The 16896-nt window shown below is 38.9% G+C and overlaps 1 protein-coding gene across 7 annotated transcripts in view; it reads right to left on the bottom strand.

Moving 5' to 3' along the window:
- The window catches only part of Abhd18 (abhydrolase domain containing 18), a 69308-nt gene that overhangs the window by 5298 nt on the left and 47114 nt on the right, over positions 1-16896 (bottom strand). For 3 of the 7 annotated variants that reach the window (XM_023719484.1, XM_004635000.2, XM_023719486.1), the window contains 4 exons: positions 16224-16251; positions 10461-10599; positions 3098-3187; positions 2163-2264 (listed from right to left, as the gene is read on the bottom strand). In XM_023719484.1, the coding sequence (XP_023575252.1) occupies positions 2163-2264; positions 3098-3187; positions 10461-10599; positions 16224-16251 (359 nt within the window). The other 4 variants (XM_023719488.1, XM_023719487.1, XM_023719485.1 and 1 more) reach the window with 4 other exon arrangements.

The raw sequence follows: 16896 nt of genomic DNA, 5'->3' as shown, positions 1-16896 counted from the left end.
AACTCTGTATCTTCCTATTTCAGCCTCCCCTGTGCTTCAATTATAGGTGTGTGCCACCATTCCTAATTGTGGTGGTTTTTTTTTTTTTTTTTTTTAATGTATTTAGCATGGGGTCTACAGGGTCTCACTACACAGATCTGACTTGGTAATGGTTCTCGTGCTTTCAGCCTCCCAAGTGCTGGGTGCATGCCACCACACCCAGTCCCCATCCTTGTCTCAGTGTGCCCCAGGGGCAGGGCCGGCATAGCATGCTGGGGATCGAACCCCAGCCGATGTGCTCTGCCTAAGCAGGCACTTTAGTCCGTTGAGCTATTTGGCTGGCCCTTTGAGCTCAGTTTGTAGCCCAGCCTGATCTTGAACTTAGAGCAATCTTCCTGCCTCAGCCTCCCGAGTGCTGGGATTACAGGTGTGCACCACCACGTCTGACTCACGGGCCAGGCTACAAAGTTCTGAAGGAAGCAAATAACTACTATTTGATGAAATGGATGACTGACCAAATGTAGGCACAATAGCACATGCCCATAATCCCAGCTACTTGGGAGGCTCAAGCAGGACTTTATGTCAGCCTTGGTAACAAAGCAAAACTTCTGTCTCAAAAAGAAATGAAAAACAGGGTCTGGGGAGATGGCTCAGTGGAATTAGCACTTCCCTGGCAAGCACAAGGGCCTGAGTTCAATCTCCGGTTCAGCGGAAAAAAAAAAAAAAAGAAATGAAAAACAAAAAGCCCTGACTTTGTAAGTGTAAAGTTCATAGTGATGTAATTATAAAATCTTTATCAATAAAGGAAGATTCCTTTAAGAAATTTCTCAAATTTAAGAAATAACTCAAGTAGGCAAGTTTTTTACATTCATGAAAATAATTAGTCACTTTTGGAAAATAACAAAGAGCCTACCCATTATGCTGAAAACTGATAAATTAAAGAATCAAACATTTAGCCTTTTGGGGTTGGTGGTGGTACTTAACATTGAGTAATGCCTTCAGACTGAGGCTTTTACACCTACAGGCTTTTATGTATTTTTATTTTGAGACAGGGTCTAAGTCACTAACTTGTCCAGGCTGGGGTTGAACTTTTGATTTTCCCACTTCATCTTCCCAGAGGTATTACATGTGCCACAATACCAGGCATATATTGATTGATTTATTGAGACAAGTTCTTGCTATGTACTCAATGCTGGCCTTGATCTCACTAAGTGGCCCAGATTGGCCTCAAACTCTGTATCTTCCTATTTCAGCCTCCCCTGTGCTTCAATTATAGGTGTGTGCCACCATTCCTAATTGTGGTGGTTTTTTTTTTTTTTTTTTGGGCTGACTCAGCTCACCATGGGGGCACGGCTGGCAGGGCATGTGGTACCAAGGACTGAACCGCAGTCCTTGTGCACTTGCCTAAGCAGGTGCTTTAGACTGCTGAGCTATTTTGCTGGCCAATGGTTGCTTTTTAATAAATGTAATTAGCTATGTATTTGCTTTGTATGATTTTCTGTATATGTTTTATTTTAAAATGAATGTTTAAAAGCTGAATATTGTGTGTATATTTTTATTTTTTATAAATTTATTTATTTTGTGTGTGTGTGGCCAGCTCAGCCCACCAGGGGGCGGGGCTGGCTGGCATGTGGTGCTGGGGGATTGAACCGCGGTCCCTGTGCTTTGCTTGGCTTAGCTTGTTCTAAGTAGGTGCTTTAGACCACTGAGCCATCTCACCAGCCCAGTGTGTGTATATTTTTAAAATGTGGTACTTCTTTAAAAAAATTTTTTTTTCTATTCTGAGTCAGGGTTTCACCATGTAGCTGAGGCTGCCCTTGAACTCACTTTGTATCCCAGGCCATCCTTGAACTTACAGCAATCCTTCTGTCTCAGTCTCCCAACTGCTGGATCACAGGCATGAGTCAACTGGCCCAGCTCCTAAATTTTCTTTTTTTTGGGTGATACTGGGGATCAATCACAGGAGTGCTATACTACTAACTATATCCCTAGCCCTTTTCACTTTTTTATTTTGAGAGTCTTGCTATGTTACCTTCATGAGAGTCAAACTTGAAGTCCCCTGCCTCAGTCTCTGGCAGTGCTGGAATTACAGGTATGTGCACCAGGTCAGGCTCTTATAGTTAAAATTTAATTCATCAAATACAGTCAATATTTCCTCAATGTTATGTTATTAAAACACTTACTCCACAGTATTCAAGCATGTGAATAATTTCTTCTTCATAAACTGTCTCTGTGTAGTATTGCCTCTCCAGTTCCCTCCAATTCACCGATTTACTCAGTACACCCTAAAATAATAAAAGATCAAATCATACCATACAGTCTTCAGTGTTTTAGTTTTATTGATCACTGTATAAAAGAGAGTTAACAGCAGATTTGAGGTTGCCTATCCTTAAGGCTGTTTAGTGAGTCTAGCAAATTGAGTGGTAAGCTATTCATTTATAACTTTCCCTATGTGGAAAGAGTGGGTCATTTGTACCTATGCTATTTGTACAAGCAATGTAGAGTCTGCTTAATACGAATTTCCTGATCATCATGATTATTTTTTCTTTCCTTTTGGTACCAAAGATTGAACTCAGGACCTTGGCAGGCACTTACGCTACTGGTCATCATGAGTGTTGGCAGTGACAAAACTTTTGGATCAGAGTTCCACAACTTATAAACAAACAAACAAACAAACAAACAAACAACAATACCCTCCCCCTCAGAAAACAAAACAAAAACTACAATGCTACTTTCCTTCTTGAGTTTTGGAACCTGCTGGGCAAAAAGGTGCTAATTCACTCATGCCTGATTAAAATTCCTGGCCTACTACGTCAGGCAATGGATAGAGCACTTTGCACACTTTGTTACAACTTACTATTGGAGGAATTAGGGAAAAACTGTAAGATTCCACTGGTTGAAGACTCTGGGAAGTTTGTGCCAGGTTTTACTGTGTTCCTTTTCTTTTCATTGGTTTTGTGTTGTCTACTTGTGCTATAATTAAGTATTGGTCATGAATACAAATACATGCTGAGTCCTGTTAATATCTCCTGAATAAACCAAACAGTGGCTTTTAATTATATATATATATATACATATAATATATATAGCTATCTAATAGTAACTGCAATTTCATTACCGTAGTAAACACTCCAGATGCTGTGGACCAAGACAGACATGGAATCAATGGCATGGGCTTAGGCCAGTTGGATACTGCTAAGGAGGCCATCTGCAACATAATAAACCGGTTGAGAGAGCTGATTTTAAATTGCCACGTCATTAAAATGAAAAATACTTAATGCTAAGAAATCTGTGTGGTAGGTAGGTGATGAGGTAAGACATGAACATAAAGTGTATAAACATCGGTGAGAATGTCTAGTAACACTGTTAAATTCCCAGAACCTGAAATTCAGCAACTTAGAAATACAAATATCAAGACCTTGAGGATGATTTACTAACACCTGCTTTCTATCACTTAAGTACAGAGCAAGGGTGCTGAGGTGTAAACGTTAGGCAGCAAGCAAAGTACACTCAACTAAAGTGACTTCCTCCGACATAGCAAAATCACAACCAAATAATCTCATACCTTTAAGGTGTGAGCAAGGCTAAGAATTTGGTGAACCATACAGCAGACTATATAATGGATATAAAATAATGTAATGAGTGCATTTAAAGAAAGGAGAAGTTACTTTTGGCTACAGCAGTCAGAAGGCTTCAAGAAATGTCTGAATTTTTTCAGACATTTGTTCAAAATCAAGATGATAATAAAGTACACTTCAGGTAGGGAACAGCCAATATACTTCTGCTTTGTGATCAGTAGGCTTCTGTGGGCACTAGAGTGAGTGAAAATGGTACAGCAGAAAGATTGCTCAGGGCCAGATTAGAAGTCCCTTTCATTCCTAGGAAATTAGGAGTTCTGAGCAAGGAAATAGTAATGTGAAAGTGATTCAAAGAAGAAGCTAAGGTGAGCTGATTTTCAAGATCAATTAGAAGTTGAGATGTGAGCTAGAGAGACTGCTTATTAGGCAGTTGCCCAGGTCATAAAAATGGAAACAGTAGTAGGTAGGAAAATAAATCCTTTTCTAACCTTAATTTCATTGTTAGTTGCTTAGAATTTGAATAACATTTTTAAACTCAATTTTGTAATTTAAATGAGAATGCATATCTATAATTAAAAAACAAACTGGCGTGCCTGGGGAGATAGCTCAGTAGAATAAGTGCTTGCTGGGTAAGTACAGGGTCCTGAGTTCAATCCCCAGCACGGGGGGGGGGGGGGGGAAAAAGAAAAAAAAGTGGGCTGTGGGGGGGGGGGGGGACAACCCAAAAACAAACAAACAAAAAAAGTTCAATGAAACAGGTGGGTGCCCTGGGCATGATGGCGCACACCTGTAGTCCCACTACTCAGGAGGCTGAAGCAGGAGAATCACTGTGAGTTTGAGGCCAGGCTGGACTACTCAGCAAGTTCAAGACTACCTTAAACTACAAAGCAAGACCCTGTCTCCAAAAACCAACAACAACCAAAGGCCCTTGGCTAAGAGTCTGGTGTTACAAGCTACCACAATATAAACTAAAGTAATTATGGTAAGATGAACAGCTCTAACGACAGATAAAATGGTATGCTAAAAGAAGCTGAATTATGTACATGGATCAACTCCCAATGGTGCATGTAATCATTTTGTACTATAAACATGTACTAATAAAAATGCAATCTTATAATAAAGCAGCTAATTAAAATTAATGGAAGCAGAAAAAGAAAGGAAGAGCTAATGGGAAGTACAGTATGGAGATAAAGATGTAAGCAGAAGTACCCCCCCCTTTTTTTTTGGCTTATACCATTCCAATAGCTTTTCTTTTTTCTTTTTTTTTGGCAGAACCGGGGATTGAACTCAGATCCTTGCATTTGCCAGCCAAGCGCTTATCCTACTGAGCCATCTCCCCAGCCCCAGAAGTAGCCTTGTTGGGAAGTAAGCTCTAAACTGGAATTACAAGGGGAAACTGCTGTTCAGGGAGGTGAAAGGGTACTAAGGGTAAAAGGATGCTAACATTCAGTACAGCTACAGCTTCAGGTAAAAGAAAGATGGCAGGTTCTGAGCAGAAGAAAGCAAAGATCAGAGAAATATTATTCTAGTTATAGTGCAGAGAGAAATTTTAAAACACTATAATGAGCCAGGCACGGTGGTGCATGCCTGTAAAAACACTAATGACAAAATAGACTAAACACACAAAAATCAGTTAAGAGTTGGTTGTGGTATATTCTTTTTTTTAAATTTTTATTTATTTGTGTGTGTGTGTGTGTGTGTGTGTGTGTGTGTGTGTGTCCAGCTCAGCCCACCAGGGGGCGGGGCTGGATGGCATGTGGTGCTGGGAGATTGAACCGTGGTCCCTGTGCTTTGCTAAGCTTGTTCTAAGTAGGTGCTTTAGACCACTGAGCCATCTCACCAGCCTGGTTGTGGTATATTCTTGGAAGACAAAAGTAAAATATGTCGGTACTAGAAGTGAAGAGATAAAGTTCTGCTATATATATTTTTTTAATTTTATGTATTTGGTTGTTGCAGGGTCTCACTACACAGCTTGGACTTGTGGTGATCCTCCTACTGTCAGCCTCCCCAGTGCTGTGATTATAGGCATGCCCACTACTCCTGGGCTCTGGCTAGCTTAGCCCAACCTTGGGGTGGGGCCAGCATAGCATGTGGCGCTGGGGATCGAACCACGGTTCCTGCACTTGCCTAACTTTAGTTCACTCAGCTATCTCACCAGTCCAAAATTCTATCTTAACAGCAGAACTGGGTATTTATATTTGACACTTGTTATGATGTTAACAGTTTGTTTCTGGATGCCCCTACAGCCTCATGTCATGGGGTGATGGACTTTTGGAGGTGGCTAAATCTAGAGATTGTGAGTGGTTTATGGTCCAGTGCTGGATTGGGGGTGTGAGTGCTATATCCACGCTAGGGCAGGTAGCCTGCATATAATATAAGGGACAGAAAGAGGCTTGTCTCTGTCTTTTTCCTCTGTTGTTGCTTTTGCCATCTTTTGCCACCATGAATGATTTACCCTCTGCCCTGTGCCACCCTGCCTTGGAGCCATGCAATTGTTTAACTTTTTTTTCTTTTTGAGATAGGGTCCCACTATGCAGTTCAGGCTCGCCTGGAGCTCAGTTTGTAGCCCAGGCTGGTCTTGAATTCAAAATGATCCTCCTGCTCTAGCATCCCAAGTGCAGGGACTACAGGCCTGCACCACCACACCCAGTGGAGCCAGCCAATTGTGAACTGAAATCTCTACCTGCTGTGAGGTAAACAAAACTTTCCTCTTTTAACTTTTGGTGTTGGGTATTTTGTTGTAGCAAAGAAAAAGTAACAGAAATTTAGCTTGTGTCTAGATGTTCAAAAGCCTCAAGCTGGGGCCAGGGAGATGGCTCAGTAGAATAAGCACTTCCCTGGGAAGTACAAGGGTCTGAGTTCAATCCCTGGTTCTGCAAAAAAAACACCCAAAAAACCAAAAAAAAAAAAAAAAAAAACAAAGCCTCATGCAATATAGGAACCCCGTAACCAACAGTTAACACATTTAGTGTGTGAGATCTTATAAATATTATCTATGTGAAAGGCCATGCAAGGTAATCCTCAACAAAACTCTATAGTATGGGAGTGCATACTCACTGATGAACATGCAAATTACTGGGTAAATTTAAAAATCACTCAGTTAATTACTATGAAGAATATAAGATAGCTCATTAATTTTGTATTGTTATACATTTAAAGATACTACTTTGGATGTATTTTATTAAATATAATTATAAAATTAAAACAAAAGCCTCATGCAGTCATTGGTGGAGCTTTTTCAGCAGTGGTAGATCTACATATAATATGTGATGTTAAGATCTAATCATGGTGCAATGTTAGGCTCAAAAGCAATAGGATTAAGAGTGTTGCTGCTACTACCCTAAGGAGCCTGATTAAAACATAAGGATAAAAAGAACTGTGGTCAACCCTGGTCGCTTTTGCTATTTTTTGCTTGCCATGAACTCTTTCTCCTTTGTGATGTCCCTTTGCCATGCTGCCTTAGAGCCAGTCTATTATAGATTAAACCACTACAAACTGTGAGCCAAATAAACCTTTCCTCCTTTATCTTTGAGTGTCAGTTATTATGTCTCAACAACAAAAAAAGTAAGCAGGACAGAATTTGGTACCAGAAGTGGGGTCACTGCTGTGACTATACCTAAGCCTTTAGACATGGCTTGTGGGGAGAGTTCAGAATGGATTGGAGATGCTGGCTGAAAAGGTAGAGCTAAAACACCTCAGGCAATACTTGATGGGAGATTCTGGTCAGAGTTCAAAAACCAGAAAGCTGATCAGAAATCCTGCAGGAAATACCAGACTTGGAGGGCCAGCCAAATAGTTCAGCAGATTAAAGCACCTGCAAGCAGGCGCAGGGGCCAGGGGGTTCGATCCCTGGGCCAGTCCCGCCCCCAGGGCATGCTAAAATAGCAATTGAGACTGGGCATGGTGGTGCGTGCCTGTAATCCCAGCTCTTGGAAGGCTGTAAACAGGCAGATCACTACGCGCTCTATATAGTAGTGAGACCCTGATCACTCTGTAGACCCTTCCCTAAAAAAAAACAAAAAACAAAAAATAGACTTGGGGAGTTTTCTCCTAGGAAGAAAGGCTGCACTGGCTGTTGTGATTCCAGAGCTTTTTGTTCATGTCTAGAGACTTTGCGCGAGACTGAGATTAAGGACTGCAGACTAATTAAATAATCCTGCAGAAGAAATTTCAAAGCAGTCTAATGTTGCAGTGGTGGCATGGTTATCGTTGGGGGCTTTTAGCCAGATTTATGTTGAGAATATAGAACAAAGAACATAGAAGAATGTTTTAAAATGTCTTGAGTTTGGCAAGAAAGGAAGCTCCAATAAAGCTGTGGACTACAAACACAGAGCAGAGATCTTCACTGCTGAGGATAGGAAAATAAAAAAACATGGCCTGCTGGTATCACAGGCAGCAGCAGGACTTCACCCTTTGCAGCCTCAATACTATAAAAGTAAAAAACTTTGCTTTGAGAATGCCCCAGAAGATCAGGTTTGAGAATGGGGGAAACCTAGAAAAGTCTTCCTCAAGATTTAGTATATATAGGACTGGGGAGATAGCTCAGTAGAATAAATGCTTGCCAGGCAAGCGCAAGGTCCACCAAAAATAAATAAATAAATAAATAAATAAATAAATAAATAAATAAAAATAAGGCAAAGATTTAGTACACAGGCACTGGACACCTATAGCCAAGAGAGAAAAAGCCTGACTACTGCTCCAGCTAGTAGCAGACCTTGGTGTCACACATGTGGTGGTGGTTATAGATGCACAGAGAATTGGGAGTTGTGGGGTCAGAAAGGTTCCCACCTAGATTTCAGAACAAGGCCTAGGAGGCCAGGAATTGTATCCCTGAGCGGGCAGTGTGTAAAGCTGTAATTGTATGCAATTTTTTTTTTTTTGTACCAGAAATCAAACTCAGACCTTATGTTTGCCAGGCAGATGCTTGTGCCACTGAGCTATATCCCTGGCTCTAAAGCTATAAATGTAAAGCCAAAGGTATAGTGGAGTCCCCAGAAGGTTAGAAAAGGAAGGAATGTGGATCATCAGAAAAAAAAGCTGTAAGGAGTGAGCAAAGGCAGCCAAAGAAAAAGACCGTAAGAACTACAATCACCAATAGTACCACAGGAGCTGAGCCATCCATACCCTTTAAATGTTTTAAAATCATTCATTCATTCATTCATTCATTCATTCATTCATTCATTCATTCAGTACAAGGTCTCACTGTATAGCTTGGACTCATAACGATCCTCCTGTGTCAACTCCTCAGTGCTGGGATTACAGGTGTGTGCCACCATGCCTGGTTTTGGTGGCTGGCACAGTGTGCCTGAGGTTCCAGGTTTGGCATGGCATGCAGTAATGGGAACTGAACCTGGGTCTTTATACTTGCCAGGTAGGTGCTTAGACTGCCGAGCTATCTCCCCAGCCCCACAACCATACCCTTTAAAGTTCACAACTTGCCATTAGTGACCAGGGATGCTGGAAGTAGAACTAAGATTTAACATTTGCCCTGATAGATTCTGGTATTGCTTTGCTCACTTTCCTTGCTCTACCCCATGGTAATTTTAAAAATAAAAATGTTATTTCTTTTCATTAAGTTTTAGAATTGTCTAACTTTCTTTACATTTGTACAAGGTCTTGCAGCCAAGAGTTTGCCTTAAATCTCAAACTTTAAGACTCTTTAGTAATGCTAAAACTATTAAAGCTTTGTCAACTTTTTCTTTTTTTATTTAATGTATTTGGTGCAGGGTCTACAGGGTGTTTAGGGTCTCACTACATAGATGGGGCTCACAGTGATCCTCCTGTTTTCAGCCTCCGAAGTGCTGGGATTATAGGCATGTGCCACCATGCCCAGTCTTAATCCATGTCTCAGTGTGCCCTGAGGGTGGGGCCAGCATGGCACGCTGGGAAATCAAACCCTGGCCGCTGTGCTCTGCCTAAACAGGCGCTTTAAACTGCTGAGCTATCTGGCCAGCCCTTGAAAACATCTTAATACTAAATGCTTTTTACATAAAGAGATATGCATGAGGGCCAGGGAAACAGCTCAGTGATCTAAGTGCCTGCCTGGCAACTACAAGGACCCAGGCCTGATTCCCTGTATCACATGCCATACTGGCCCCACCCCAGGGTTAGTGGAATGGGCTACTGAAACCAGGCATGATGGGGCATGTCTGTAATCTCAGTGCAGAGGAGGCTGAAACCGGTGGATCACTAGGAGTCCAAGCTACATAATGAGACCTTGTACCAAACACATAAATTAAAAACAAACAAACAAATGCATGAGTCTTGGGGGACCAGGGACAAAATGTTATGGCTTGTGGGTAGATGTCCCAAAGTCTCATGCAGTCATGAGGGGGCTTTTTGAGAGGGCTGGATCTAGAGTGTGTGATGCTGAGATCAATTTATGGTGCAATGCTAGGCTCAAGGACACTAGGATTATGGGTGTGAATGCTACTTGCCATAAGTAGCCTAGATAAGATATAAAGATAAAAATGGCTGTGGTCAACCCTTGTTGTTTTTGCTGTTTTTTACTTGCCATGGTCCTCTATGATGCCCCTCTGCCAAGCCACCTGCTTTAGAACCAACCAGATCAGAACCTCTACAAACTGAGTTACATAAACCTTTTCTCTAACTTTGGGTGTTGGGTATTTTGTCTCTGCAATGAAAAAGGTAACACTTCAAAACTTAAATTTTATAATCATCTTTTAAAACATGTTAAGTCTAATAGCTAAGCTGTTAATGTACAATAAAATAGCTAGATGTCATATGAAAAAAATCACTTTATAACAGGAATAAAAATTCAGAATTTGTCTCTTCCTATTTTCACCAAGACACAAGTTAGTTCTATACCTATAGAGAATTTCTAGAATAAATGAACTTCCTAGTTTGACAATCATAATGAAATATACATTTAAAAGAGCTTACGTGTCCTCCCATGGATATTCCGGTCATTCCTAGAGGTCCATAACCTTCCCTCTCTAGCCAGTGCAAGAGAGCTGCAGATTCTAAAACAAGAGCTCCTCCCATCACAAAAAGATCAGACACATTTTTTAAGCTGGACCTTCTAGCCTCACAAAACAAAAGAGAAAATAAGTATTTCATGTATTTTCATTTTAACATACGCAAATTTACATCAGGCAGCTTGATTTCTTTTTCTTTTCTCTTTCTCTTTATGAATTTAGGACAGGGTCTCACTACCTAGACTGAAGTCGTGATTCTCCTGTTTTCAGCCTCCTAAGCATTGGGGGTAACAGGTGTGCACCACCACACCCAGTCTCAATTGCTGTCTCAGCATACCCAGGGGGCAGGGCTTGGCCCAGCACGCCGGGGATTGAGCCAGGCCACTATGCTCTGTGGAAGTAGGAGCTTTAGTCCGCTGAGCTATCTGGTGGGCCCTCTTTTTTTTAAGACGGGATCTTGCTACATAGTTCAGCCAGGCCTTGAACTCACTATGTAGCCCAGGCTGGTCTCAACCTCACAGTGATCTTCCTGCATCAGTCTCCTGATGGCTGGGATTACAGGCTTGCACCATTATGCCAAGTTATCTTTTTCTTTTTAAGCAAAGTAAACAATGGAATAAATTGATAAGAGCACGGTTAATACTGTTCTATATATTAATCACCTGAAACTTTAAAAAAGTATATAACTGCTCAATAGCATATAGCATTTACTAAATTTCAATTAAAAATTAGATTCCATCTTAGTTTTTTAAAAAGAGAATAAAATAGTAAAAAAGAAACATTAGAAACAATACAGAATTTCACTAAGAAAAATAATAGGAATTCAACAATGGTTGTTACATTGCATAATGCTGTCTTTAAATTAGTTGTTCAGATTATCAGCCATAAGCCTGCAAAATTGGTTAAAAAGTTATAAAATTAAAAAGAAAAAAATTAAGCATTAATTGCTCCTTTCAATAGAACAGCAGAAATCACAGTACATTACATCTTTAAAATGTTTAATATTTATGGAAAAGTAATGTTTCCTTTTTGTTTTTTGAGATAAGGTTTCACTGTACATTCTAGCCCCGAACTCACTATGGAATCCAGGCTGGTCTTGAACTCATGGCAGTCTTCCTTCCTCAGCCTCCTGAGTGCTGGGATGACAGGCGTGGATCACCACACCTGGTACTGGAAAAATGACTATTTCTGTACTGACAATTTCTGGTGTTTTTAAGAAAAACAAATATAGTTTTCTTCCACCTTAAAAAGACATTATTAAAGTAGAACATCAACATTAACTTTTCTGCTTGACACAAGGTCTCACAACGTAGTTCAGGCTGGCCTTGAACGCACAGTGAGCTTCCTGCCTTAGTCTCCTGAGTGCTGGGATTATAGCCATGTGCCACTACACTTGGTGAAACAACATTTTTTTTTTTTAAAAAGCTAAGTAAAGGTAACCTAATACTCGAAATCCTAAATATACTGTTAATTTTCTTTCACAAAACAAGACAATTAATGAATATTGGAAATAAAAGTTTTATAAAAATATGTGTAAGTATTAATCTAAACCATAATTGTTTTATTTTTTCATAATTCTGTTTTTGGAAACTTTATGTATATATTTCTTTTCTCTCTTTCTCCTGATACCCTTTCTTTTTTGAAGTACTAGGGACTGAACCCAGCAATACTCTAGCAATGTGCAATGCTCCTGATGTTTTTTTTTAAAGTTAGGGTCTTGCTGAGCAATGTAGGCTGTCCTAAAACCTGTGATGCCTCTCAGCTTTAGTAGGTGGGATTAGAGGTGTATGTCACCACGCCCAGCAGTATGTTTCCTTATAAGTCGTATTGAAACATCTTTTTACACTCCAGAGCCATCCTTTAATAGTGGCATAAAATATTATTGGGTTTTTGTGTTTTTGAAATAGGGTCTTCATATGCAGTTTATTTCAGGCTGGCCTTGAGCTCACTGTGTAGCCCAGGATGGTCTTCAACTCACAAGGAACCTCCTGACTCAGCTTCCCAAGTGCTGGAATCAGATATGTGCCACTATGTTTGGCTATTTACTTTTGAGACAGGGTCTCACTCTGTAATTCAGGCTGGTTTTGAACTCTTTTTGTTAACTTACTCTTATGTAGCCCAGGCTAGCCTCAAATTCACAGCAATCTTCCCGCCTCAGCCTCCCAAGTGCTGCGATAATGTCTGCATTGTGTGGAAGTCTTTAATTCTCAAGTCCACCTCAGTTTGTTCTCTTCCATAGAAGATACTGATGTGAGGCAGTATAGAGAGTAATCTATATTGATAAAACCAGATCCAACTGTTCAAAGTCATTTTTGTTTTTAGAAAATTGAGATATTTCTAAATCTCTCTTGTGGGTTTTTTGTTCGTTTGTTTTGGGAAGACAGCCTCACTGTGTAGCAGAGGTCAGCTTTGAACATAGAAACTAATGAAACATACGAAAGGACTAAAGTGAATAATGAAGAAACAAAAAAACTGGAAGAGCTAATCAAAGGGTTGAAAACATGAACGACAAATTTATCATGAATATAAAAGTCACAAAAAGGTGTCAGAAAGAGATACTGGAGGGCTGGGGACATAGCTAGGCCATCTAAATGCCTCCTGGCAAGCGCCAAGGACCTGGGTTCAAACCCTAGTACTGCACGCCATGATGGCCCAGGAACCTGGGTACACTGAGCCAGCCACTGAAACTGGGTGTTGTGGTTATGCCTGTAATCTCAGTGCTAAGGAGGCTGAGACAGGAAGATCACTACGAGTCCAAGCTGTGTAGCAAGACCCTGTACCAAATAAATAAATGAAATATTAAAAAAAAATTTTTTAAAGATACTTGAAATAAGAAATTACACAGGATTCATACATTGTAGAAATAATGTATGCTGTGAAAACAGGGTTTCTGAGGTCAAAGACAAAATGGTAAATTATGAAACATTACTCAGAGAAACTTTCAAAATGGTAAAAAAAAAAATCATCAAAATGCAAGTAAGAGCCAGAGAGACAGCTCAGTAGAATAAGCGCTTCCCTGGCAAGCACAAGGGCCTGAGTTCAATCCCCAGTTCAATAATAATAATAATAATAATAATAATAATAATAACAACAACAACAATAATAATAATAATAGATGACTCAGAATACCAACCTAAGGATAACTAGAGTTAGAAATTCCAGAACACATGAAATATGAAAATCTTTTTTATAGAAACCATAATAAAAATTTTTCCAAGTATGAAGAAAACTTCCAACATACACAGTAGAGTTTACAGAATACCAAATAACAACAATGAAAAAATATATATATATTGTTTTGGGTGGAACCGGGGATTGAACTCAGGCCTTTGCACTGAGGCATTTCCCTCACAAAAGATTTCTAAAGCACATCTTGGTCAAAATCTGAAATCTTCAATGAACATATTTTTTTGTTTTGTTTTTGAGACAAAGTCTCACTATGTAAGTCCAGCTCACCTTGACCTTGCAGTGATCCTGCTGCTTCAGCCTCCCGGGTCTACACATGTGCACAATGCCTTGTGGAAGGCCTATTATTTTTTTATTGGCACATTTTATTTATTTTTATTTATTTATTAGCACTCTGTGTTGAACTCAGGACTTTCTGCTTCCCAGGCAGGCACTGTGGTGCTAAGCTGTCTCCCTGGCCCTTATTGGTACATGTTAGATATACACAGTGATAACACACATCATGGTGACTCTGTTCCTAATATATCATATTGTTTTTCCTATTCCTGTCCCTTCCCTTCAACCCCTTTCCCTCTTAATTTACAAAAGCTTTGTTTCTAATTTTTGCCTTTTATTCTTTTTTTCCCTGCCATTTCCCTTCTTATCCCCCTCCAACCTCCCTTGTTTTCCCTTCTCAATTAAACATTTTCTTCCCATTTCTCAATATTATACACTTTGGTCCTTATTTACATTTTCAGTTTCTCACACCAGAGAAACAATGAGGTATTAAAATATGCACATCCAAATTGTTTTACTTAAGAGTATGGTCTCAAGATGAACTTATTTAGCTAGAAATACCTCATTTGTCCTTCTTTATGGCAGAAGTAGTACTCCCATTGGATAAAAAAAATGCACATCTTTATAAATTCATCAATTGATGGGCACCTGGGCTGTTTCCATGGGCATGTATATATCACTGTTTTACATTGCTATTAATTTTTTTTTTAAAGACACCAAAAAAGAGAGCAGATATTGATGGGAGCTCTAGTTCTAGGTTTTTGAGGAATCTCCACATTGATTTCCAAAGAGCTTGCCTCAGTGTACACTTCCAACAGTGGAGAAGGGTTCCTTTTCACTACAACCCCATCAGTATTTGTTGATTTTTTTTTTTTTTTTTTTTTGTGGCCAGCTCAGCCTGCCCTGGGGGAGGGGCTAGAACGGCATGTGGTGCTGGGGATTGAACCAAGGTCCCTGCGTCTGCCTAAGCTTGCATAAGCAGGCGCTTTAGTCCACTGAACTATCTCGCCAGCCTGTTGTTGATTTCTTGGTAAGAGTCATTCTTTTTGGAGATGGAATCTCAGCATTATTCTACTTTGTATCTGTCCAATGACCAGTGATGTTGAACATTTTTTAATAAATTTGCCATTTCTACTTCCTCTGAAGTGTATATTCATTTTAAATGCCCAGCTCTGGACTGGGTCTTTAAATTTGGGAGGTCTGAGTTTTGAGACAGCTGTCTTTTGTTTGAGGAACAGCTAGCAATTTTTTTTTTCCCCCACCTGGAGCATTGTTTCTTCACTCTTGATTTATTTTGATGTAGAAAAAGCTTTTTAATGCGATGAGACCCTAGTTGTTGATTCTTTGTGATATTTCCTGTGTGATCAGGGTTTTATTCATTAAGTGTTTTTTTGCCTATATAAATGTATTCTAAAGTTCTACCTATTTTATCTTCTAGTAGGTTTATTGTTTCTATTGTAATATTCAGATTTTTGATCCACTTCGAATTTTGTTAAGTGCATAGTGAAAGATATAGTTCTAGTTTTCATCTTTGGCATGTGGAAAGTCAGTTTTTCCAGCACCTTTGTTAATGATACTATTTTTCTTCTAGTGAAGGTGTTTGGTTATAGACTAGACTAGGGTACACAGTAAGACCCAGTCTCAAAAACTAAAACACTAAGTATGTATAGATGAGTAAACAAACATATAAATAAATAAATCAGCCAGCCAAAGAAAACACAATATAGTACATTATGGAGATATAAAGTAATTGCCAAAGTTCATAATTTAAAGACTGGAAAGAATGTTTAACCTTTAGATTTTGTATACTATCTATGCTTGGCAAGAATAAGAATGTTTAGCTGCATAGTATAAATGTAGTATAAAAGGAAAAAAATTCATTTTTTCAAATACAGTTTGGTTTTTTTTTCTTTTTTTTGGAGGAATCGGGGATTGAACTCAGGCCCTTGTGCTTGCCAGGCAAATACAGTTTTATAAAATATAAAAACTCCTTATTGTAGCTTATTAGACTTAAAATGCAAAAATCTTAAGAATTAAAGCCAATATTCTTATTCTTTTATAACACTCCCATAATACATGCATTTTTTTTGACATAAGTAAATGTATCTTTAATATGTTTTACATATTTGATATCATATTGAGTATATCATTTGTAGTTACATGCACATTTAACTTAGAAATAGTTTACTGAAGGCTACCAAAAATTTTAATATTGCTGAACATTTAATTTTAAAAAACTGCAAAATGGAAGGTGATAAATACTTACAGTTGGTCCTTGGGCTTCCTGCAGCCATTTAAGAATATGGGTCAAAGAGATAGTTTTAAAATGTTAAATGAACTTTTGTGGCAAGACATATTAACTTAGAATAGTTTAATTTAAATACAACTCAATAACTAGGACATAACTATTACCTAGCTACTTCCACAGGCCATGAACAAGTTTGCAGGTTTTTGTTACTTCTTTTGCAGGAGTGGAGATCAAATACAGGCTTTTGTGGTAGGCAAGTGCTTTCTCTACCAGGGAGCGATAGTCCCAGTACTTTTTAGTTTCATATCAGGCTTTGTTAAGTCACCACAGTGCCCTTAATTTGAAACTCTTTTGCCTTAGCTTCCTTAGTATCTCAAAGTATAAGTAGGTGCTATTATGTCCAACTATGTTCCATTTCATTATTTTTTCTTTTAAATTGCATAATTTTTGAGATAAAATCACACTATATAATCTATCAATTTAAGGTATATAATTTAATGTTTTCAGTATACTCACAGGTTTGTAAAACTGTCATCTCAAATTTAAAATGAAGCTCACTGATAGTTTTTTAGTGTAGTTATATATTTATTATAAAGTAATCTAGAAAATATAAAAAAGCATTTACAAGAAAAACTATAACCAAGATATATATTGTGTATTTCCTTCTAGTGTCTTCCTCATGAACAAGTGC

This window comes from Octodon degus, unplaced genomic scaffold, assembly GCF_000260255.1.
Source record: "Octodon degus isolate 3935 unplaced genomic scaffold, OctDeg1.0 scaffold00068, whole genome shotgun sequence".
Taxonomy (NCBI): Eukaryota; Metazoa; Chordata; class Mammalia; order Rodentia; family Octodontidae; genus Octodon; species Octodon degus.
The sequence above is the reverse complement of the archived record's forward strand: the minus strand, read 5'-3'. Positions and strand labels throughout refer to the sequence as shown.